At 39.6% G+C, this 26,442-nt stretch overlaps 1 protein-coding gene across 1 annotated transcript; it reads right to left on the bottom strand.

The window, feature by feature from the left end:
* Positions 1-1,566: 1,566 nt before the first annotated feature.
* HACL1 (2-hydroxyacyl-CoA lyase 1) lies at positions 1,567-26,442 on the bottom strand (the record flags this gene model as incomplete). Its single annotated transcript, XM_084247813.1, has 16 exons — positions 1,567-1,599; positions 4,695-4,881; positions 5,781-5,888; positions 7,310-7,468; positions 7,875-8,029; positions 11,116-11,217; positions 12,202-12,285; positions 13,733-13,838; positions 14,876-15,011; positions 16,086-16,198; positions 17,725-17,819; positions 18,607-18,684; positions 19,414-19,486; positions 21,476-21,516; positions 26,067-26,171; positions 26,374-26,442. 16 exons carry the CDS (start codon positions 26,440-26,442, stop codon positions 1,567-1,569), a joined length of 1,644 nt encoding a protein of 547 aa, XP_084103939.1.

Genomic DNA, 26,442 nt, shown 5'->3' with positions numbered 1-26,442 from the left:
AGTGTATTTCTTAGAAGTACTTCCTAGTACCTGCTGCCTGGACCCAATTTCAGGGACCTGTCCAGTAAATCCACACCTCCCTGCAGGTAGGTGTCTTCTGGGTTCACACCTCAAAGCTGGAGTCCACCTTGTCACTTATGCCCCTAACTGTTCAGTGGAGACCAGTCTGATGTGTCTGGTGGCAAACAAGCTTAAGTTAGATATAAAGTCCTAGGCTCCAATTCATAAAAAATGGCAGATAATAAACACAAATGACCCTGGAAATACTTTTCTATTTTTAATATCCCTTTAAAATAACATTTCTGATGATAAAAATTACATAATTTTTAAATCTGTAAAAGAAGGAAAAGAATGAAGAGAAAGTAAAAATGGCCTGCACTCCCATCTTCTCTCTGGGTGTGTGTGCGCACAGTCTGGGAGTCTATTCTAACCGGACACATCCATCCTGTAGCTTGCCTGTGTCACACAGTATTATGTTGTGATGGTTTCTCCATTAGTAAACATTCCTTAACATCTTTATTTTATGATGCCAGCAGGTCATAATTCATGTAACCGATGTTGTCTTATAAACATCATTTATATTAGGGTTGTTATTAAATGAAACTACTTAATGTATGTATGTATTTCACCAAAATTTTTTTTTCAGGATACAGCCACTGAGTAGGCTCCCTGGGTCAAATGTTATAGGGTCTGAACATTTTTAGATTCCAAATGCAAACAGATAGAAGTGATCATGGATATGTACCAATTTCAACTTCCACCACAGTAACAGCAGCAACCATTTCACGTCACCCTCACCCATGCTGTGAGATGTAATTGAAAAAGTGCATAGGCCAAGTGCATAGGCCAAAAAAAGGATTTTTCAGTCTAACTTATAATTCCATACTTATTCATACTCATACTTTTAGTGATCATTTATATTTTCAGTTCATTATACATTCATGCCCTTTGTCCATTTTTCTCTGCATATATTAACATTTTCCTCATTTATGAGTTCTTTTTATAATTAAGGGTGTTGACTCTCAATGTGGCACATAAGCAAAGTGACTAATCCAAACATTCCCAGAAATTACTATTTTGGGTGTGATTTCTCCTTTGACTCAGTAAGTTTTTTTCCAGAAAAACAAAATAAAGCCAAACTCCAGCTCATGAAGTATAAGCATTGAGGGGACTAAGGGGTGAAGTGGTCACAGGTAAACTATGAGGTAGAAAGAGCCTTTGTATCCCAACTTGCTGACCATCCTTTGTGTCAGGAAACTGGAGCTTTTTTTGTTTTAAAAAGATATGTGACTTTAAAAATGGATTTATGCAAAAGAACACACATGTTAACCAGCAGTTGGACAGTTAATACTACTGTATCTCCTCTTCTTTCATCTGGAAATGGTGATTTCTGTAGTAGACGGGCGAGTTCTGTTTTTAATCAAATCCTTTACTAGACTATATCAGAAGTACTTTTTATTTTGTTTGTCATGATTTTAACATTGTAGTAATTTTGCTGTGGAAAATAAAATTCCGCTTATAGCAAAGAGCTAACTCCTCAAGACCACTCATTGGCATCTTTACATGTTACAAGTTAGATCGGGTCAGCCAGTGGAAATCCTAGAAAAGGAAAAGACAAGCATTCAGCCAAAGAAATAACTGTCTCAAAACTATAGTCTCCCTGTTTTGCTTGCTTTAAAATCTGAAAGTCGGGCCTCCCCAGTGGCACAGCGGTTGAGCACTGGGTTGCGAAGCTGCCTGCAGCCTCTGCAGCGCTGGTTCGATCCCCGGCTGCTCCCTGGCCACTGGAGGAGGGTCCCGCATGGTGAACAGACCTCTCCTGCCACCCGCTGCTCCCCTCAGCAGTGTACTTCAGTCCTTCTGCCTGCTTTGCTCCCCGCTCTGGCTCTGGTGAATTCTCTCACCTTCCCATGCTTCTGACTGTACCCAGTGCTTGTATAAATAAATAAATAAACAAATCTTTAAAAAAAAAAAAAGAAAAAGAAACTTTATAAAAAAATAAAATAAAATCTGAAAGTCCCATTATAACCACATTTGTCACAGTGGGGGGTTAATGAGATTTGTCTTTGGTTTCTCTTTTTCCCCACAAAGGAGCTAAAAATCCATTAGGAAGCAAGCTGTCTTGTCCTAAAAAAAAAAAACATCTGAACTGACTTTTCAGGTCCTCCCCATTAATAGTCACAGGGCACAAAAAACTAATCAGAAAAAACCAAAAGTACACTCGACAAGAGAAAGGAGTTGAAGGAGGCGCAAAGGGGGTTGAGCTCCCAGATCTGAGAAGAACCTGAGTGGGAAGCACAGTGCCCCAAGACATTCACTGGAGAGCCCCACGCCGCGCGTGTGTGTGCATGGCCTGGACCTTGGCCACTGCAGAGAGCAGCCCCCCCATGTCACAGCAGGAAACACCAGTCTACACTGTGAATCTGAGAAAAATGGCAGGTGGACACACTGTCAGTGAAATACCAACAGCATGAAAACTGTAATATGTGTGAATTCTATGGGAATGAGGAGGTGCAATGTTGAAGTGTCAGATGCAAGAACTGTAAAGCTAATCCTCATGGGATTATAAAAGAGGAGATAAGACCTTCACCAGGAATACCCCCCAAAATCTGAGAACTTGCAGGACAGATCATTAGAAATACGGTCAGAAAGGTAAATTCGCTGGCAAAGAGGTAGCAGGTCATCAGGGCTCTTCTGTGACTAACACTGGTCTTGAGATATATTTTTTGTGTGTGTTCTGAATACATGTTTATCAAGCCTCTCAGGGCAGCTTTAGTTTGGCGAGTATTCTGACACCCTGATGCCAGGAGGGCAAAACTAACATTCCAGGCAATGGGAAGTAGATTCCTGGTTATAAATAAAATGACATGAGATTTAAAAACTGTCCGTTGCATATCTGGCTAGCAGAAATTATCTCAGCAAATGGATTTTTAAAAATAAATAAAATAATCAATAAACCCACAGAGAGTGTGTAGGTTCTGGAAGTTGCTAATCTTACCTTAAAAAGTCTGCCTGCTTACTCCACAAAAATCCCACTAAGGTCACCTACTGTATGCCCTTTCTGACCTAGTTATGCATTTTCCTGATTACTGTCCCTCTTTTCTCTGCTATAAAGTAAATGCCAACATCTCTTTTCTTATTGAAGCATAATTGACATAAAACCTGTGTTAGTTCTGATTAACATAATAGCAGTTAGTGTTGGTCACCACACACAGTCTCAAAAGTACCTTTTTTCTTTGATGAAAATTTTTACGTCAAGTTCCCTACTCTTGCTGCATTACTCTCCATTGGTCTCTCTAGGTCGGTGAATGTTTTATCCGTTTAAGTACTCCTATGCTGGGTGTACAAATATTTATCCTCTTGTTAGCTCGAGCTTTTTATAATTATATAAATGCCCTTCTTTTTGTTTACTGCCATCTTTGCTTCAAACTCTGTTTTGTCTGATATAACTACAGCCAAGCTGGCTTTCTGTTTTTTCTCACTTGCATTGAATATCTTGTTCTGTCCCTTCACTTTCAATCTGTGTGTCTTCACATATGATGTGAGTTTCTGACAGACAACACATCAGTGGATCTCTTTGTATATAAAAGTGGCCGCTCTGTCTTTTGATTGCAGAACTTATTAGTCCATTACATTTAAAGCAATTATTGATAGGTATGTACTTATTGCTGTTTTGTTAACTATTTTCTGGCTTTTTGAGGATTCCTCTCCATTCCTTTCATCAAAGACTTTGAACCTGTTTTTACAGAAACAGAGTTTCAGTAGAATTGCGTCTTTTATAGTATTCAAATTGGTTAATTTACATTTCAGGAGCTGTCCAAGTATTCGTTTGCTCATTTGTCAACACAGAGAAAGACCTCACAGCAGACAGGTGTATAAAGAACCAAGACAGAAACTATTTGAAAAAATGACCAGCTGTGAAAACAGTAGCTGATATGTGGGTGTCAGCATGGGAGACAGGGATGCAAGAGTAGGCGAGAGCAAGGCAGCAGGAAAGGCAACTTAATCTCCCGCTTTGGGGAGAGGATGATACCACACACTTGGTATTTATTTTACTGGTATAGTCAACATGGGAGCTTTGCTTTAGAGGCAAAAGTAACTAATTTCACAGGTAATTGCACAGACTGTCCCAGGACAGTCACGTCTCCCACCGTGCTTCCTGCACTGCCGACCAGTCATGCCGGGCTTTTCAGTTCTTTAGACCCGCCAGGCTCCCTCCTATCAGAGCCTCTGCATACCTCTTCACGACTTTGCTGAGTCTGCCCGTCCTTACCCTACAGACCTCAGTTTAAGCATCATTTCCTCTGAGAAGGCTTCTCTCTGATCCTACTATAAATCAAGTTTCTTTGTTATATGTTCATTCAAAACTGGGTTCCCTCCTTCAGAGCAAGGGCCTTACTCTGTCATGGTGCTTTCGTGGGGAGTCAGTTGTGAGGCGAGTAGACTGCCCTTCTCCTCTACTGGACTGGAAGCTCCATGAGGCGAGGGCTGGGCCTGGTTTCGCTTATCACGCTATTCTTAGCACCTGACACAGCACTCACAGCTATGCAAACATTCACTCAACAAATAAATGGAAAGTGCCAAACTCAGAAATGGCTTGGAAAGAACTCTGTGAATCACTGCTATTCAGCAGATACTTTTGGGGGTGGGAGAGGCGATGCATTTCTTGCTTTCTGTCTAGCGTCTGCATTTACCTGGGCCTTCCGCATAGCTTGTGGCTCAATCATGATATTGACAAGAGAGGGTTTGGTTCTATCTGCCAGGCTCTGCTGCAGGGATTTTTGAAGTTCTTCTGGTGTCTGTACAAAATATCCTTTGCCTCCAAATGCGGTCATGACCTGTTCATAATGTGAGTTTGGCAGGAGGCAGACTGGAGGGGCCCTGGAAGAGAAGAAAGAAAGTCATTCTCTGAGATAATCTGTGGGACATTTAGAGGTGAGCTGAAAGGCATTATGTTATGACCAACACTTAAACTGAGAGGCTAGTACCTAAACTCTCTATCTATTGTTAATGTTGTGTATAGCCATGGGCAATAGGACTCTCTGTGATGATGGAAATGTTTCTATCTGTGCTGGTCAACATAGGAATGGTTACCATGAGAACTTGACATAAAATGTGACTAGTTAAAATGAAGAATTCAATTTTTGATTTTATTTCCTTTAAATAGTGACACATGGCCAGTAGCTGCTGTGCTGGATCACACAAGTGACAGCATCATCTTATTGTGAATCCAAAGGAAAAAGAGAAATGGTTACTGCAAAACAGAAAATAACAACTATGCAACATATGAGGTCAGTGAGACATAAGCAAACGTCCCCATACCCTGCTCCAAGCAGGCTAACTCACAAATTCATGCCTCTCATGCCCCAGAGCCAGCTACAATACTGTCTCAGTTTGGCTCTGCCATCAGATGGTCAAGGGCCAGCTAAGTGGTAAGAGGAAGGAGGACCTCTGGCTCACAAATGCATGTAAACACCCATATTTCTGCATGGTATAGGAGGTGTCTAGGACTGGGAGCACTTAGCACTAAGCTCAGAGCAAGGCTGAGACATCAAACTCATCTGTCCAAGTCTTAGAAGCTTCCTGATCATAGAGTATTGATTGAAGCATCCAATCATGGGTGTTTATGCAGAGAGGAAGCAGGCAGGTGGGGTTCCTGCCCTGAACAGGCAACGATACACATAAGTGACACTCTTCCTGCAGGAGCACATTCCAGACTTTTGAAAGACAGATTAAAACAGAAGAGAGAAAGTAAATGCACCTTATTCCAGATTACTTACACTGCAGCAGCATCTCCAGTTTTCAACATTTCCTTCCAAGTATCTGTATCAAAGCCTTGGTAAATTCCATTATTATTTACCACCAAAATTATGATTGGTAAGTTGTACCTAAAATTGAGAGGAAATCATTATTCTAAAGCAGTTTCTTTGCTTTGAACTGAGATTTTAACATAAAAATGGACAGTTGCCCAAATGCTTTTTTTTTTTTTTAAATTAGGGAAAAACTGAAAATTAAGCATTGTTCATTGTTCTCCTAAGGAAAAATACCAAAATCTTTAACAGAAACATCATGGAATGGTATCTGTAATACAAGATTAGGGGCTAGCAGAGTTGCTCTACCACTATGTAACTATGGACTCTGGGCAAATCCTGAGCTTTCTGAACTCTGGTCTTTATAGATCCAGGTGGTATTAAGTTACTACTCTCTGAAGCACCAGCTCCAGGCAGTACCTAGGAGCATGGTTTGAAAGCACCTTTTTTAATGAACTCCTCCTAGACAACCAGGACTTGCTAGATGCTGTGGGAGATATGCCAGTGATTAGCATTTCACTCTCAAACCATGTCACCCAAAACTAGGAAAACATTACATGGTGTAATAATTAGAGAAGAGAGTATTTAACAATCTACACTGTGAAATAATAAGGTAAAGACTGAACAAGCTGAATAAATTTTACAAATAATAGACAAAGGAGATGGGTTTTTGTTTCTAAGATGGAAAACCAAAACTAAACTGCACACTGTTAAGTAACAGGGCTGTGGGAACTGTTTGCTCTCTCTGCTCAATGGGAGTTAGCTTTCCCCAAAATCACCTTCTGGGTGAGTATTACTTGGCTGTCAACACAGACACTCTGACAGCTACACACTACCCTCTCATCTTGAAAGTTTGATATACCAAGTTTTGACAGTTCCAAACAAGATTTATTTACAAAAGCGCTAATAAGATCCCTGGCTAAGACAAGAATAATTTACTACGGCTTAAATAATTGGGGAAAGAAAACTTCCCATATGTCCAGAGGGGTGCAATGCATGAGCTTCTGCGTGAATCCTCGCCACTTCATCCTTAGTCTGAAGAGCTCACCTTCACTGAGTTGTCACCTCAAGTATCACCCAAATATTCTCATTTCCTCACAACTATCCTCTCAGGTAGTAACTACTACTGTTCCTGTCCCTGTTTTAGCAGAGACTGAGGCGCCATGAAGTGACTGAGCCTATCACTTGGCTCTGCTGTCATTGAGCCAGGCCAACCTCTTAACCACCTGGTTCTCTGTCTCCCTGCAGAAGACAAAGCTTTTACCGGTGACCTCAAAGCCACTTCCTCCAGTTCGACAGGTTCAGGGCCTGCAAGACAGAGGTCAGGAATGTGCTATTCTTGGTGAGGAAGACCCTGGGTCTCAGGACATGGCACAGTGAGGTGCGCAGGGCACTGGCGGAGGTGAGCACTTGCTAGGGATGTGTTAGGTGAGTGGGTGTCTGATCTAGCTTTTAATATTTTGAAGAAAGAAATGCCGTGATGCAGGATGCTGTCTTACCTGCAGATGGTTTCCACTTCCATGCCAGAAAACCCAAAAGCACTGTCTCCTTCCACACAGATGACCCGCTGCCCTGGGTTTCTATCTTTAGCTACCAAAGCAGCTGCAATGGCAAAACCCAAACCGACTCCCATTGTTCCAAAAGTGCCAGCATCCAGCCTGTTGGGGAATGGAGTTAAAATGAAACCCCCTGGGGGTGGTGATCGTGGTGGTGGGCCAAGCTAGCCATCTTCACCGGCCTCATCGAAAAATAAAGAACAATAAAGCCATTCTCTTCAATATAACATTTTTAGGCTGCGAGGAACTAATTCGTCAAGACTGAGCGGAACAAAATGAAAAAGTCACTCGTGATTATTTGGAAGATTATGAATATGTCCTTAGGACGGATCACATGAGCTCAAGGACACCTCAATTGTAAAAAATCTACAAGGCCTTGCCTCAGAGTACATTTATGAGGTAAGTCCTTATCCGCTGCACTTGTATACTTCTCAAATGTTTTATTAAGCTGCATCATTGTATTCTCAAACATAACTCATTATAATTTCCTTTTTTTTGGAAGCCTTACCTGTGACGAGGAAGGTAATTTTGAAGCACAGTGCGTCCAATATCCATCGTATTTGCTCCTTCGCTTACCACAAAACAGTCTCTGGGCAGTTGTTCTTGAACATGGAAGAATACTGTGTAATAATTCATAGGCAAGGATTTTTTGGAAGCTAACTCCTAAAATATTACAGGGAAATATAACCCAATTAGGTTGAAAATAAATGTGAAAATAAATAATGAAAATAAATGGTGAAAATAAATAATGGCAGTACGCTACTATCAAATCTATTTGGAAGTAGGCAACAGCTTCAAGTGACAAGGTCCTCAAATGGCCACTCTGAAAAATGGCCATTTGTGAACAGTCTTGGGGGATGTGCTAAGAAAATGGATCCCAGTGTCCCACCTTGGGACACAATCAAATATTGGGTTGTCGGAAAAGTCATGACATATTTTTTCTATGTTTTTCAAGCAAAATGCATCATGACTTTTCCAAAAACCCAATAAGTCTTTATTCTTTTTTTCTGATGCTCCATAATGCACATTAGCATCTTAAAGACTAAGAAGAAGCCCTGTAGTAACAATAACTGGAAACAAAGAGCTTAAACAAAATTAGTCTTATTTGAGCACATTTAGGAAAAAATTCTGCCTTAGGAAAAGTGAAATTTTTATTCTAGAATATTTTCTTCTGAAATATGGTCCTATGCCTAAAATAAAAGTGAACTCGGGATTTTAGAAAGTCTGAAAATCTGGGCCTCCCCGGTGGCGCAGTGGTTGAGCGCTGGGTTGTGAAGCTGCCCGCAGCCTCTGCAGCGCCGGTTCCATCCCCGGCTGCTCCCCGGCCACCGGAGGAGGGTCCCACATGGCGCGCAGACCTCTCCTGCCGCCCGCTGCTCCCCTCAGCAGTGTACTTCGGTCCTTCTGCCTGCTCTGCTCCCCACTCTGGCTCTGGTGAATTCTGTCACCCTCCTGTGCTTCTGACTGTACCCAGTGCTTGTATAAATAAATAAATAAATCTTTAAAAAAAAAAAAAGAATAAAAAAAAAAGAAAGTCTGAAAATCTGATTCTTCCCGACAGGTACTGAAGGGTAAGTGGGATATGTTCTCTCCACTATTCTAAAATGTCTCTGGAAGGAGGAAAAACAGCAAGATCAATGTCTTTGTCTAGCCATGTGCATTTTAGAGCTGAGAACAAGTCCCTGGGCTTTAGTAGCAAGTTCTGTGTGTTCCCAGCACAGCCTCTGTCTCCTGTGTTTCCTTGATCTGCTGGAGAATATACCCAAGATGGATGAGGGACCCTCCTGTCCTCTTGAAGCAAGTTCCTTCCATCTTAAACTAAGGCAATTCCTAGAGATAAGAAGGGATGACTCATGATACCAAGCAGGAAAAAGAACTGAGATTAGTTCTTGATAGGAGAAAGTCACTAATTTAAGTTCCAATTTAAGAGCCTAGCTTAGCACTCAGCAGGGCAAGAGATGGTTACATTCCTATGTAAGACAGAATCACATATGATCAATTATGCTTGTTTTGAAAATGCAAATTTATTCCAAGATGATGGATATTTTAGGAAACAAGATAGCATCACTTGAATTTTGTATTTGCTTATGCAGAATTCTGTCAGTGAGAAGCACTAGTGAACACAGAAAACAGCACCCAATTGAACTTGGGTGCATAAAAATACACAAAACAGTGAAAAAACTCAGAATCAACCTTTCTGGCAATCAAAGAGAAAGCACTATCTAAATACAAAGACTATAAACTAAAATCAGCAAACCCTCCAGAAGTGGCTCATTTTAGTGCTGGTAATGCATGGTTTGGTGGTTCAAGTATAACTACAGGTTCCGAAGTCTTCAGCTATCAGACAAAGCCACAGGTGCAGATGAGAAAGTCACAAAATAATTTCCAATTATTTGAAAAATATTATGGATATCTCACCCAAAAGATAAGAAAAAAAGAAAAATATGTGAGGTGATGGCTCTGTTTCTTAGCTTGATGGGCGGAACTCTTACACAGCAGCAACATAAATGACCATTGTACATTTTAAGTATCTTACAATTTTACATGTCAGCTGTACCTGATTAATCTGAAGTTTTTATTTTTTTTATTTTTTTTAAATAGAGGCATGTTTTATTTATTTATTTATTTGTTTGTTCGTTCGTTTGTTTTGTTTATACATGCACTGGGTACAGTCAGAAGCGCGGGAGGGTGAGAGAATTCACCAGAGTCAGATCCGGGGGCAGAGCAGGCAGAAGGACCGAAGCACACCGCTGAGGGGAGCAGCGGGCGGCAGGAGAGGTCTGCGCGCCATGTGGGACCCTCCTCTGGTGGCCGGGAGCAGCCGGGAATCGAACCGGCGCTGCAGAGGCGGTGGGCAGCTTCGCAACCCAGCGCTCAACCGCTGCGCCGCCAGGGAGGCCCAATCTGAAGTTTTTAAAAAAAGGTTATACCGCGGGTCAAAATTTGATGATAAAGCTATGTATGACAAATGCTTGCCTTGAAGGCTCTACATCTTAAAGGTAGGAAAACATGCACCAGGATTTAAGGTTTCTAAACACCTCCTAATTGTGATCCCAGGTCAATGAGCCACACCCCCCATGCTGGCTCCCAGGGCTTCCTGTCCAGTGTCACCACCTGCTTCCCCTCGACACACAATTCAACGGCTGCAGCCCTCCTGACACCCACTTCCACAAGAAACTGCAGGTCTTTTTCAAGGTAAAGTGTCATATTTACTATAATGTGTGTATTTCTTAACCATTTAACAGGCATAAAACTTTGCTACCATTTTCATTAGATTTCTCTCTTAATTTTTCTTTTTTTTTTAAAGATTTATTTTTATTTATTTATTTATACAAGCACTGGGTACATTCAGAAGTGCGGGAGGGTGAGAGGATTCACCAGAGCCAGAGCAGGGAACAGAACAGGCAGACTGACGAAATCACTGCTGAGGGGAGCAGTGGGCACGGCAGGAGAGGTCTGCGCACCACGTGGGACTCTCACCGGTGGCTGGGGATCGAACCCGCGCTGCAGAGGCTGTGGGCAGCTTCGCAGCCTGGCACTCAACCACTGTGCCACCAGGGGAGGCCCCCTATCTTAATTTTTCACAAATTTTTTGAGAGTTGCACCCCTAAGTCCTTTTTCCCATGAGTCCTATGGCGTTTTTTGCATGGCTTTGCATAGCGTGGTGATTTTTAGGAACAAGCATGTTACATCCTGACAGAGCTAATTGAACCCAAAGCATTCCTGAGTGTCGGTGGGTCCTGCATTACCTTGGATGCCGCTGCATTACTCTTCATTTTTTCTCTCAGAGTTCCCCACCACTTGCTCTCTGGAGGATACTGCCATGGCGTTTTATCAAATTGTCCCAAAAGCTGAAAAATCACAAACTTTTTCTTTTCTTTTTGAAAATAAACTTAAATCTTAATAACACCAAAATCTATTCTTAAAGAAGACAATATTGCTTCACTACCGAGCCTTCACTCATATTCTTTTTTTTTTTTTAACCTCTTGATAGCAAACAGCTACAGAAGATAAAATTGGAAACATGGACGTTTGTTTGGGTCAGTGTGGACTTCCACCAGATGCCAGGGTTGGGATCCCCATAGGCAGAGTGAAGTACTACCTCCCCACCTCTCACAGGCAGAGAGGCTCTTCAGTCCTCCTTAGTCTTTGATACTAGAAAGAAATCATCCCTTAAATAGATCCCTTACAGGAAAGCTGATAGCCCCAAATAATAAGGGATTCCCAGGATACCAACAAATGCTCCAGGGTTCTAATAATATGACCAGGGATTACATCCAAATATTATATAATCATAGTAACAACAACAACAACATGTACCCACAATCAAATGAGAAAGGTGACTATTTTCTCAACTGTCACAATGAAATCTACAAATTATATATAAAAAAAATCTCAACAAGCCATAGACAACAGCCTAAAGAGTGAATATCTCTTTATGTTTTTTAGAAATACTAAATACTAAAGAAATACTAAAGAATACTTAATTTTTTTTCATGTATGTAAAGCCATTTCTCAGCTGTAAGTTCAGTTTCTCTGGAAGCTTGATTATAATTTTGTTGGATAGCTGAATACCACTTAGTATATCACTGTTTTGCTTACCTTAAATTTTCAATCACCCTCCAAAAAAATGCTTAACTTCTGTGTATAAAAATGTTCTATATACAAGGAATTGGATTTACTGAGCTCCAAAGCTATAATTAAGAATAGCTTTCCATTGCAAATTTTGTTTAAAACAGATATACAACCAAGTGAACCAAGATGAAAACATTTTCATGAAATGACTATCCCTTAAAGAGCAAGCCACATAAACTAAAACAGGCAAAAGCTCTCACCTGCTTAGTGACAGCATTTATGTCTCCCAGTAAAGTCACAGCAGGCTTCACGTTGTTCCCCAGTTCTTCTGCACAGATATCAATCTAAGAAAGAGAAAAGCCTGAACAACAAACCATGTTTACTCTTAAAAATCTTTGATTTAGGGGCTTCCCCTGGTGGCGCAGCGGTTGAGCGCTGGGCTGCCCGCAGTCTCTGCAGCGTCGGTTCATTCCCTGGCCAGCGGCAAGGGTCCCACAAAAAAATCCAAAAAACAAACTTTGATTTAAGGCAATTAAGGCTGAATAAATGAACCATATGTACATAACACACAATAAAGAAAAATTTGATATTTAAGAAGTTCGTAATAAAAGTAAAAATCCATACAACTATGAGGATCATAGCTAATACGGAAAGCTCATCATCATCCCTCATTTTAAAATTTACTCTGCAGAATTGTGGTATTGTTCCATTATACACAGCATTTGACATGATCAATTATAGTTTTGGATCTAATCACTAATAAGTTTCTACTTAGTTACACTGGAATTCCAATTTAGAGCAAAAATTCTCAAATTTGAACATTTATCAAAATCTCCTGGGAGGATAGTTAAATTGCAGATTTCAAGAGTCCACCTCAAAATTTCTGATCTCAACAGGTCTGGGATAAGGTCTGAAAATGTGTGTTTCTAACAGTACCCAGGTGGTACTGATGCTGCTCAAGTTTTGCAAACCACTCCAAGGTATGGCATAACTGCCTGTTTACCTAGAAGTTTCATTTCTGGATGGCCATGAGCAAGTGAAAATAGTTTCTATGAGGAGTATTTAGCAACCTCAGAGGGGATGCACTTTATTCTGTCAACAAGAGGCGAGCCTGCCAGGTACAACCTGGACATTGCTTGTTTGTAGTTTTAGTTTTCAGTGGCCTAAGAGGAGAGGGAAGAGTAGAAGTGAAAAGTAAATAGAGAGAAGATAGCCATTGTAGTGGGTCCTCAAATACGATATACAATCTGTGCAGGGTGAGCAGGTTTGGATGCTGCTGTGTAGGAGTATGGGCTTATAAAGAGGGCTGTGATGACACAAGAGCCTTCAAAGGGAGGTTATTCCAAACACTCTGTTTAATGACATAGGTAAAAGTAACATTGCTTAGGGATTTCCAATCAGAGGGAGTTCAAAAGTTTTAGCATTTAAAAGAACAGCTCAGTTCCTAGTGATGCTGAATGTTTTGTTCTAATCTATTATCCCACTTAAATCTCTTGTTTATATTTAAATACACTTGAACTGTAAAGAAGGAGCAAATATTCTCTTCAAACTATTTAAAACTTGATTCTGAAAGGTCTTCTAATTAGAAGTAAAGTAACTCGTTATGTTTCAAAAGCCTGAAAAGGCAGGCTGCCTTGGAACCTATACTTACAATTTATACAATTCTACTTTTGTAAGAGGAGAGAAATGGTTCTTTACAGAAACCAGTAAGACAGCAAAGCTGATAATGGCTGAGAGGGAGAACAGTAAACCACATATAGCTCTAATCTTAAATCTCTGCTCTCTGGGTACCTGGATAAACTTCACATCTGGCTGATATCTTGGAGGCAGTCCAAAATGTAAAATCCAGTTTAATCGGGCACCAAATAACACAATTACGTCAGCAAATTGCAAAGCCCTATCAAAAAGAAAAGTATTATATAACACAAAAAGTCAATATTTCTATTTGAATTACTCTAAAATTAATTTCTAAAGTATTTGGGAAAGTTGAAATAATTTGGAGCTTACATCAGTGTTCAGAATCACCTATGTGAATTTTCAAACTTAAATAATTTATGAAGCTATTCTATTTAAATAGTAATCTAAAAGATGAAATATAAAAATACTACCATATGAGTATCTATGCTTTATTTCATTGATGAGGTAAAGTAATCATTAGAAAATTAATACAAGTTCACTCTAGATGATCTGGAAAAAGCATAAAGAAAAAACCAAAATCACCCAATACATACTATCAACTTATAAAACTAATGTAAAAATCCTGATTTTTAATTTTTAAAATCCTGTCATTTTCAATTTTCCTTTTTTCCTATGTGAGTATATTTTTACATAGCTGAGTTTATTTACTATAACACTGTCTTGAGCACTTATATTTACCTAGATGTTTTATTGTTAAGTTCTTAAAAATCCAATTTTTAAAGGCAACATTTTCCTGAATACACCAATTTAATCTTTTCTCAATTATTGGACATTTTCTTTGTTATTAATAGTATTGGATTGCACACCTTTATGCTTGAATCTTAAAACAGTCTTTGTATTGATTCCAAAAAAGCAGATATTTTTAAGACAGTTGATTCATATTCTTGCATTGCTTTCAAAAAATGATAATTAAGCATATTTCTAATAGCTTGATTTTACATATTTTAACATTTCTGTCAAATTTCTAATTTTCTATTTGCAAAGATGAGTGAGGTAAATGAAAAGACAGCAAGGCTGGCTGTATTATTATCAGTGTGGCTGTCAAAGTAATATCTACCTTAAGACCATCTTGATTCAAATGACTGTGGACAAAAACTTTAAAGTCTAAAAAGAAACAGTTGTGCTTAAAATTACATGATTCTTTCAGAACATCTAGACTCATTAAAGTCACAAAATAATTTAAATTAGCCTAAATTCTGCCAAGCTGTCGTATTTAAAATCTGGAGTGGCACGCACCTGGATCTGGCAGCACCCACGCAGTTTGGATGGTTGTCAGGGACAACACCCTTTCCCATGGGGGTGGGCAAAAACGGCAACTTACATTGCTCCACCAATTTCCTGATACTCTCCTCTGCATGGGCATAGGCAGCACCTGCAAGAGATGCAAATGTATTGGGCGTGTCAGTTAAGCTCCAGGCATTGTGACCCTTAAAATAATTCACATGGAATTGCTTTTAGAATTTCTCAAATAATCTCCTGCTTATATAGACCTTAAACTCAAGACAAATGTGACTATACTTTGTCCCTTAGGTATTTTAAAATGTTTAAGAAAGCAATAGCTCTGATTCCCCCTGGTAATACTCTCAAGTGTTCTGAAGGATGTCTACTCCAAAACAAAAGCTACTCACCTGCCATTCTGTGCCATGGCCCTACTGTAGTACTATTCCCAAGTCCCTAAACACAGCGCAAGCTTTACTGGGAGGCCCAGGTGGGCAGGAAAGGACTCTGACCCAATAGGGAAGTCTCCTGACTTCACACCCTGCTCCTCACCACCAGCGGACCTGGACTGCACAGTCTCCTAGTGTAGATGTGGAAATCTGAACAAGGGGCAGCAGTGTTTAAAGCTCCAAAGCTCTCTTCAGAGGCTCTACAATTCTGTGATTACAACAGGGTTGACTCAAAGGAGTCACAAATCATTTGTTCATACAGTTGTGGAAGATGCACAGAATAACCAGATGCCCCGGGGATACTGAAATTAACTCAGAAGGGATGACCTAACTTCTAATGTCATCAGGCCACAATTTATACCTTTCAGCTATTTCATTTTATACCTTTTTCAGGACTAGATAGGTATGACTCCATATTCAGAACTTAATATTCTCTACTGAATCCCAGTAATTGTATAAGTGTATATGCAGATTCAACATAATGCTCCCCTCTATCAAATTACCTTGGAACCCAAAATTTTAAAAAAAAATCATATATAATTTTTATAATGGAAAATATCACATTTTTCTCCTAAGATCATGAAATGTGTCATAGGTGATACTCCCTTAAAACAACAAACTCTCCAGGCATCTTCAAAGAAATAAATAATGCTGAATGGAGGAAGAGAACTCATTCCAATCTCAAACACTAGAGCATATGTTAATAATGTAGACAATTTCTAGAATCAGCATTTTTTTCACAAAAGCCCAGAAAAATTTAGAGTTCCAGTCAATGTTACCTTTCCCAATGATAAGAAGAGGCCGCTTGGCATTCCTGATAACAGAAGCTGCCGTGTAGATAGCAGAGGTATCTGCCATGCTAATGGGAGGCGGCATGCAACACTCCATGTACCTGGAAACAGAGAGTCTGTTGATTAAAGGAGGCCAATAAACCCTATGTACTCACCATGTGGATACAACAACAAATGTCATTTTTCCACATTTGTGTCTCACATATACATATAAACATGCATTTATAGTCTTTCCTGAGCTATTTAAAAGTAAATTATAGGTAGCAAGACTTACTGGCATCCCCTGCAGCCCTAAAAGATAGACTTTCTCCTGTATAACAATATCTTTATTACATCTAGTAAATTCATAATTATTTCTGAGTAGCAGAAATAGTAGTTAAATAGCAGTTAAATAAGTAATTCACTGACAGGAAATTTGAAATAATGGCTTTGTACAATAGTAGTAGTAATGGGCAATAATTAAAAACATACTAAAAATTAATATTTAATATTTATTATGTGCCATTTATTCTCATTTAATTTTCTAAACAATGAGCTTAGGTATTACCATTACCTCCATTTTACCATTGGAGAAGGAAAAACTCAGAAAGTATCTTATCTAGAGTTCCCAGATGGTCCATGGCAGAAATGGGCTGAACTAGGTCATTCTGTCTCCAAAGTCCACGTTTTTATCTATGTCACTCTATTACTACTCACTGGGTAAATCAACATTTTAGTATCATGATATAAAATAAATATAAAATTGCCATGGTTATTTCTGTACATCTAGTCCTCAGTGCTTGATTTCATTTTAATTTATAAGCATTGCATTGTACAAAACTGGGACATATAATACAAAAAAAGGACAGGTAAATAAGATTTACAAAAAATTTAAAAAAGGTTTACAGTGTTATTATACCTGTTGCTCCTCAATAATATGATTTTGATTAAAATGTTCAAGTATCATGCAGGATAGGTATTCATTTTATCTGATTTTCCCAAGTAGAAACCACTCCATGGTATACCAAGTGTATAAAAATATCCACTATCTCTCTGCAGTTACCAGAGGCCCACTTGGTCCACAACAGGAGGAATGTTCAAAGCGGCCCCAAAAGTAACATATTAACCCAAGTACCTTTCCATACCAAGGGTGCCTTAGATACAGGTGAAAATTTCCTGTACTTGTTCACTCAGTGCTTATTTAAGCAGTAACAGAAGCTGGCAAATAAGTAACATTTGTGTTGAATATTTTTAAATCAGAGAGCAATTAAAATCTCTTATGCTGAGTCCTAATAATTATTCAGCAGTCACCTCATCTCTGGGTATATACTCTGGGGACTCTAAATAACCCACCCAACCATTAATGGGGATATATTATGTATGGTAACTAGAAGAATAATTTCAAATGAGGTGTTCAGGAAGCTCCAAGTATCTGACTTAGTAATGAAACCAAAATAATTACTAAATAGTACCATTTTAATTAAGAGAATGAGCCCTTTGACTGGGATTCAGCTTAAAGACTAAATCATGAAAGGTTAAGACAAATGAAGATTAACTTAGAAATAGCTGGACAAATTCTAAAACTTTTAAAAAGTTAAGCATTATGACAATACAATTAAGAAAGAACTCCAGTGTAACTATTACTCACTTGACAGAATTCACATTCACCTTGAGGTTCACAAAATCTGCAGGTATGTCAATATAGCAAGCACCTGGACGACCGTAAATACTGCTTCTCACTGCCTATGTTTATGACAAATAGGAAAAAATATTTTTAAAATTTTCAACCTTTAGTATATTATTTCACTCAAAGATAATTTAAAATTATGAAATGAATATTATTTTAATTTTTCTGGACATTCTTAGATGAAGAAATACTTTTATTAAAATCAAAATATCCTGTACTGATTCTAAATATTTTAGAAGATATTTTTGTTTAAAAGAGAAAAAAATTTTAAGGCACTGAGGCCTTTAAAATTCATGTTCTATCAGGCTTCAGTATAGAAATTAGCTACTAGGTTCTGCCCGACTAGTATTTACTCTGTAATTTGTACTTTCACCTGCTTCCTAATCCTAATTTGGCAAAGTTTTCAGAAATAGTGATGTTGTAACACTTATCAAATGTTTCTTTACAACTGGTTTTGAAACAGCTCAAATGTAGCTTCACATATAAATGTTGGTTAACTAAAACTAATTTATAAAATGCTGTTAAATCAATTAAGAGATGGTTTTATATGCATCGATATTTTCAGAAATTCAAGAATGATTTTTTGCAAAAACATAAACAAGATTTCATTAGCCTTTCTTTTACTTTCATGTAATTAAAAAATAATTTTAAAAACTAGAGAAGAAACTTTTTTCCAAAACTATTTTATCTTTCTGTAATTAAATACAATGGCAGTGAACATGAAAATATAGTTCTTTGACAAACGATAACATTTTTACCTGGGTATATTACTAATTGCTGTTCATTCTATTGAGAATAAAAATAAAACAGCTGACTTGGAGGGCATATTATTAAATACTGTACCTTTTCAATAACAAAGGGAATAGCTTGTATACTGCTTGGCCGGGCAGAGAACTTGCTATATAATCTACAAGCTTCAACCTATATGCAAAAAAGAAAATCACTTAAAATTCTGCTTACAGATCATATTACTCTTCTGAAGGAAAGTCATTTACTTTCTATTATGTTCAGAGGCAAGATGGAGAAAACACATTTCCTGAACTGTTTCTTAAAAGTCTAAGCAAGTACAATCAAAACTATCTGCCTTAGTGAGATTCAGAAAGCAAATCAAAACAAGACATTTTCATTTCTCACACTGGCAACAATGAACAAGTTTCATAATACCCAGAATCTATCACAGCACAGAAAAACAGGCCCTCTCATAAACTGCTGGCGAGAGCAGGGAAGCTGACAATATTCACTAAAAGTTAAAATTCTTCTAAGATAAAAACAAACTTGTCCAAAGTTTACTAATTGTCCCTTTTAAGTAGGACTTTCCCTCTCAACTTTTTACTTCCCTGAAAGTCTGAGAGGCATAACCCCAAACCATTTTTACTTCTGCATCTTCTTCTCTTTGAAGAACGTACTTCCAGCCTGTCAAGGTGTAATTTTGGACAAATGACTTTTCCTGAGCAGAACCTAAGCTTTCTTACCATGCACATGGAGACCATCTTGTAGTTAAGGAAAATTACCTTTAAATTACCTCAGGTATCTGTTTTATTTTAGTTGTTTATGTTGCAGACAGGAGTTTTTATTTCTTTGCCACAAACCGTAATGGCATATATGTGATTATGCTACCAAACTCTAGAGGAGAAATCTTAGCGTTGGCACCTGAGGAAACTCCTGGAAGGCTCCCATGGTCTCCTGACTTCTTTCAGAGGAACCGCCGATCACAATCAAGGGCCTGCAGTATTTTCAGTTTTTCAAAAGAAAATTGCACATGAGATCAGAATGCACTCAACAAAATGTCTGTTGAATAATAAATATTCAATGAAAGTTGAGAGAATATTGCATTTTCTCTTAAAAACTATCAATAAGGAAAAGATGTAGGAAACAACCTCATATGGGAAAATCCTTCGTTTCAGAAAAATCTGAAATTTATAGTAAACGTTTTTCTTCCATGTCCCCTCTCCCCCCGCCCCTTTTGGAAGCTGACCTAAACCTCTAGATGTGGTGATGCAACTGAATTTTTATGTCCTTTCTATTCTTGGGATTGAGAAGAATTTTTTCATATTTTCATAAGTGAGTCTGTTGGAAATGGCAGAATGAGAACAATTCCTTAGTAATTAAATTCTTATCCTTCAAGGCGAAGAAAAAAGATACAAATAAATCTAAAGTCACTTCAAAAAAATTAGACTCTAGGGCCTCCCCGGTGGCGCACTGGTTTGAGGCTGGGTTGCGAAGTTGCCCACAGCCTCTGCAGTGCCTGTTCGATCCCCAGCTGCGGGGCGAGGGTCCCACATGGCGCGCAGACCTCTCCTGCCACCCGCTGCTCCCCTCAGCAGTGTACTTCATCTGTCTGCCTGTTCTGCTCCCTGCTCTGGCCCTGGTGAATTCTCTCACCCTCCCACGCTTCTGACTGTACCCAGTGCTTGTATAAATAAATAAATTTAAAAAAAAATTAGACTCTAAAGTAAGGTAAAAAAGAGAAAGACTAGGAAGGAAGAAAGGATAGGAGGAACTGTAACACACACCTAGAGAGAAAGAAAACCATGTTCTTCCTGTTAGGAAAACTAAATCTTTTATGAATTGATTATAACATAATCCCCTCAAACATGATATTACAGGTAAAGTACTAGAAATAGGGCTAAGGGCAAGGCCAAAGAGTTAAGTACTAAACAGCATATAAAGAAAACTCAATAAATGTGAGAATTTCAATCATCTTGTTAATTAGATAATACATAGTGAAGAATTAGCTATAGTCTAATATACTGAACTGGGATCTTTAGAAAAGAAGTTTTCGCTAAAAGTGTAGAAAGACAAATATATATATATGTGTGTGTATGTATAGATATGTGTGTATGTATATATATACACACCAAATGTTAATAGTATTTATCTCTACATTAAGGAGTTATTGATGTTTCTTATTTTCTTCCTAATACTCTTTTCAGTTGAATTTTTTACCAAGCCATTCTCTTAAGCGCTTGGTTCTACATCTTGCCATCCCAGATGAGTATTTGCTCCACTAGGTAAAGTCATGCACTGAAAGTTTTAGGAAAATGTTTTCAATAACAACAAAGCAATTACCAACAGTTCATGTTTGCGTTTGCCATACCACCCAAGGCATGAATGAGACCTGGGCCAGAAACAACAAGGCAAGCTCCCGGCCTAGAAGCAAACAGAATTTATTTTATTGAGAGCAAGTCAAATGCAATACCTTTTTGAACTTTAAAGGCAGCACATATAGGTCTTTACTACAATTGGTAAAGCAATTATTACAATAGCTGTTGAATTTGGGGGGGGAGGGGAAGAAAAAGATTGTACCAGTCTTCCTGCAAGAAACAAGGTGCCTATCATCTTCACACTGTATTCACTAACCTCTGCATATTTTGAAGAGGTTAAAGTTGGGCTAAATCAAATTAAGTTCATACAGCAGCAAATTTTTGATGCTGAGTACATTTTTATGTGGGGGAAAAGTGTTACTTTTTTCTTAACAAATATGTCAACTGATCTTTGACAGAGAGTAATTCTGAAATGTAAAGCTCTGCCCCAAATTTTAAAAATCAAACTTGAATGTTTTACTCCAGATGTCACTTTCTAGGCCAAGCATTCAAAGCAAAGGTATCTCTGTGTAATTTAGTTTGTTGTTTGACATTTATAAAGTAATTTCTTAAGAGCCTGTGTTTAAGATAGTAAGATACATTGGAATAAAGCATAGACTTTCATTTACCTGCCTGTCAGATATCCAACTGCGGAGGCGGCATAACAAGCCTACAAAGGAAAAACACTGGAACGTAAGTATTCTGAGGTCCTTATATTAAGTACAATAATTCACAGTTAACTGAGAGATTAAAACTTAATAGTAGTGGAGGAATCAGAATGCTTCGCATTTTAACAAGTAATGCTCTACATATAAATTTCAAATAATGGTTTAGCTAGCTAATCTAGTTTGTAGTTTTTCAATTACTTTGTCTACATCATCTGTTATTTATAACATCCTCTTACAACTGCTTAAATATATAGATCAATAGTAATGTCCTCTTTTTTTATTCCTAATATTAATAGTTTGTGTTTTTTCTCATCAGCAGTCTAGCTCAGGATTTATCAAATTAGTCTTTTCAAAGAACCTCTTTCTGGCTGTTCTCTATTTGTTTTCTATTTCACTGGTTTCTACTCATTAGTTTACTCCTTTCATTTTGGTTAAATTTGGTTTAATTTTTCTAGCTTCTTAAAATGTAGGCTTATAGCAATGTTTTTTGTTATTTACTGATGGAATCACTTAAAAGCATTTCCCCTAAGAAGTACTTTAGCTCTGTCTCACGAATTTGACATCTCGTTATCATCCCATTCAAAATAATTTCGATTTTCCATTGTGATTTAATCTTCAACTCATAAAGTAATTAGGGTACATAGTAATATTCATTCTTGATATTGATAATTTGTATTTTCTCTTTTTTATTCTTGGTGAGTCTACCCTGAAGTTCATTGATTATTTTTTCCAAATATTTATAAAAAATTAAATTTATAGCTTAATTATCAAATATTTGCAGTTACATATAGTTCCCTTTCTGTTACTAAATCCTAGTTCATTTCCACATGTCTGTTACATACACTGTATGTCTTCATCCTTTGGAGATGTGATTTCTTTTATGGTCTACATATGATTAGTTTTTACTTTAATATGCACATTAGCTCATAACAGGAAGAGAAGGGAGGTGCTAGATGAGATACAAGATACGCTGGGGAATGCTAACTGCCCTTGCGAATCCCTCTTAGTCTGGGACATAAATTTTTCCAGTATCATCTTCCTCATTTTTAGAAACAATAACAAATGGAGCATTTTGTAACTCCCATTCAATCTTTTATGTGGTATAATGAACTTAAAACCACATATAGGAGATAAGTATAAACAATTAAAAGTAAGTTTCTAGGAATCATAATTGGTAACACTTCCATATGCCCAACTAAGAGGATGCACAAAGGCTCTGGACCGTTTCTGTGTTGTTATTCTCTACTGGCATTTATCTCTTTTCCCTTTTTCAAAATTCATATAGGGGGCCTCCCCGGTGGCACAGCGGTTGAGCACTGGGCTGCGAAGCTGCCCTCAGCCTCTGCAGCGCCGGTTTGATCCCCTGCCACAGGCGAGGGTCCCACATGGCGTGCAGACCTCTCCTGTGCCGTCTGCCTGTCTGCTGCCCGCTCTGGCTCTGGTGAATTCTCTCACCCTCCCGCGCTTCTGACTGTACCCAGTGCTTGTATATAAAAAAAAAAAAAAATTCATATAGGGCAATAATAAGACAACTTCTCAGAAATTTAAGTATCAAAATGAAGTATCTCCTGAGATAAGAATATTTCTTTGGACACTAAGGAGCGCTTCTCGCTTATTAAGGCAGGGTAGAAATGCTGCTGCAAAAAGCAAGATAAAAGGTAGAATAAAAATGATATTCCTCTGGTAAAAGATGTTAAGAGGGAACTGGTTTTACAGTCATAAAACATCTATTTCTCAACCAAACTACCTCCACTTATAGGCAGAATAATGCACATAGTACTGGCTCTGGAACTGAATTGTTTTAATTCAAATCCCAGCTCCCCTACTTTCTACTGTGTCATTTTGGCAAGTTATTCTGAACCTTGGGTTCCTCAACAATAAAATCATCATAATTCTTAGTACTGCTGTGAGGACGAAATTGGTTAATACATGTCCAATACTGAGAAAGATGTGTGCAATCAGTAGGCTCTCAGTGGGAGTTAAATTCCTGACAGTCTGCCTACTTGCTGGCAAGGATCTGGCAAAAGACAAGTCACAACCAACTATACCTTTCTCTAGCATAAACACGCAGTCATTCTTCTGTGTCTTGAGTGGATACTGAACTTCCCTGTTGTCACATTCTCTCAGTTATCCTGTCGCTATCCTTAGGTCAGGTATTTGTTAAGTTTTCCTTTTTCCACCGTAGTCCTGTTGATTGAGGAATCTATGTACTGGGAATGTCTTCCAGGTACTTCAGGCTCTTTTTGTCAAAAATTGAACTCATTACCTTTTCCCTCCAAATTGATTCTGCCTGTGGATTCCCAACCTGTGTCAGTGGCACTAGAAGCTACCAGGCAAGTGAGGCAAGCCCAGACCTAGGGATCATTTCCTTCCTAACTAGCTAATCTCATACTCATCCTTCAAGGCAGTTCAGACATGGACTTCAGGGAACATTGAAGTTTCAGGCTGAACTGGTTTCCATAGCACCCTGGATATATTTCTATCACATTGTTTATCTCTTCATAATAAAATTATTTGTTTTTGTTTGTTTCCACAGCAAGATTATAAGTCCCTCAAGGACAGGACCTGTATATCATTCATCTCCATATTCAGTGCCTAAGAAAGCACCTGGGACCTAAGGAGGCCCCTCAGACAAGCTTATGGAGACTGAAAATGCTAAGTTGACCTGATGATTTATACTACCATGAAAATCATCCTTCTAAAGTACGAATCTCGGTATGTCTCCCACTCATAACCTTCCCTGTCCCACTCAGAGAACCAGTCACCCTTGGATATAATTTCCTTATATGCATATTTTTAGTGAGCTATTATATTCAATACTAAATAATTAATTTTTCTGTGTGTCCTGCTTCTGCCTTCCCAGGTTATGGTCAAGGTAAAGGTCAAGATTCATCCCCATTTCTTCTTTAGAGCCCTCTCTCTTGGCAGGTAAGTACTGTTACTGCAGAAGGAAAAGTCCTTTGGAGGTTATACAGCACAGTAGGCACCAAGCAGGCACTCAATTAATATTTGCTGTGTGAAGAAATAACCAGATACCACCTCTAGAAAAATAGTAAAATACAGGTCCCATGCTTAAGTGAGTGGAGTCTTCTCACACCGATGAAAGAACAGAATGTTATCCCAAGAACAGGAGAAGATCGAAGTAATATAAACTCAAGAGATGTTAGTTTTAAGACAAAAAAGGGACAACTTTCAAATCTTGTAGATAAGGAATGTCATTTAATTAACAGAAAAACTGTTATATGCATCGGGCCTCCCCGGTGGCGCAGCGGTTGAGCGCTGGGTTGCGAAGCAGCCCGCGGCCTCTGCAGCGCCAGTTTGATCCCCAGCTGCTCCCCGGCCACCGGAGGAGGGTCCCACATGGCGCGCAGACCTCTCCTGCCGCCCGCTGCTCCCCTCAGCAGTGTCCTTCGGTCCTTCTGCCTGCTCTGCTCCCCGCTCTGGCTCTGGTGAATTCTCTCACCCTCCCGCGCTTCTGACTGTACCCAGTGCATGTATAAACAAAACAAACAAACAAACAAATAAATAAATAAAACATGCCTCTATTTAAAAAAATTTAAAAAAAAAAAACTGTTATATGCATCTAGATCATGCAAAAGCCCTTCTCAAGCCAGACACTGTGGGATCAGGGTAACAGAGCAACCCCAATTCCTGCTCTCCAGCTCACATCTGAGGGCAGAAGGAGGGGGCCACAGAAGGTGAAGGCAACTGTCTGGGTCAGAGGTGGTAAGAGCCTGAATTAGAAGGCAACAGTGGGAGTGGAAAGCAGGTATAGTTAGTGTTGGATGAACTGGCGGGATGTGACATCTCAGAGGTGGAGTCTTGACCTTTCAAGTGATTGCTGAGAGAAGGGTGAGAGGCTGGTTGGACAAAATGCCCTTTTCCCCCTCATACTTTCAAATAATAAAACTGCAAGGAAAGCGGCAGCATGGTATGCTGGAGCAAGCCCTGGACTGGGATTTAGGACACCTGGATTCGATCATGCCTTTACCATCTGTGACATCCTCCTCCTTGCAAGGTAACTACTGTAACAGGAGAACTTGGCCTTCCCCCTTCATCCCAAAGATACACCCTGAGCACCACCTGGGGAGGGAGGAGGAGGTGTACAGTGTGTCAAGAATAAATAACAACGCTGCCCTCTTGGAGCTCACAACCTAATAGGGAAGTTAGACCAGACAAATAATGCCGAGAAACAGACACGTAACAACAGGTGGCTCTAAGATGGGATACAGATGGGCTGTCCCTTCCAGTGCTGGCACGCCAGCCTTGGCAGCGCGCAATGCTGGAGCACGTTAAAGCACAGACTTCAGACCCAGAATTCCGAAGCTCCAATCTTGGCTCTGCCCCCACCAGCGGTCACCTCGGTTAAGTTCACCTCTCCGGGTCTCTTACCTGTCTATTAAAATTAGCAACCGTTCTTGCATCGCGGGATGGCTGAGGTGGAGATGTGGAGAGTACTAGAACGGGGGCAGCAGCCGGGTGTTTGCCACGGCTCCCTGCGTTATTAGTGCCCGTTCTCACAGGGCGTTCGGCTCCCAGCGCGCAAACTTACCGCTTGCTCATTGCGCATCCCGACGTATTTAATGCCCACCTCCTGGGCCGCCACGGCGACCTCGATCACCGGGATGCCCACGACGCCGAACATGTACTCCACACGCTGGGGGCCAGAAGCGGGGGGTGAATGCCGGGGCCCCCCCAGGGGCCTCCTCCCCCGGCGCGCCAAGGCGGCCTCCCCGCCGGCTCGCTCCCCCCGCCCGCCCCCGACGCGCCCCGCGTCTCCAGGGCAACCGCGCGGCGCCCGCCGGCTTCCGTAGGCGCCCCCGCGCCGGGGTCACCGCCGGGGTCACCGCCGGGGTCACCTGGGTTCGCAGGGCCTGGGCGAGGACGGTGGCGCCGGCCACCTGCCCCGCGGGGTCGCTGCTCGCCAT

This window comes from Talpa europaea, assembly GCF_964194135.1.
Source record: "Talpa europaea genome assembly, chromosome: 11".
NCBI classification, from domain to species: Eukaryota; Metazoa; Chordata; class Mammalia; order Eulipotyphla; family Talpidae; genus Talpa; species Talpa europaea.
The sequence above is the reverse complement of the archived record's forward strand: the minus strand, read 5'-3'. Positions and strand labels throughout refer to the sequence as shown.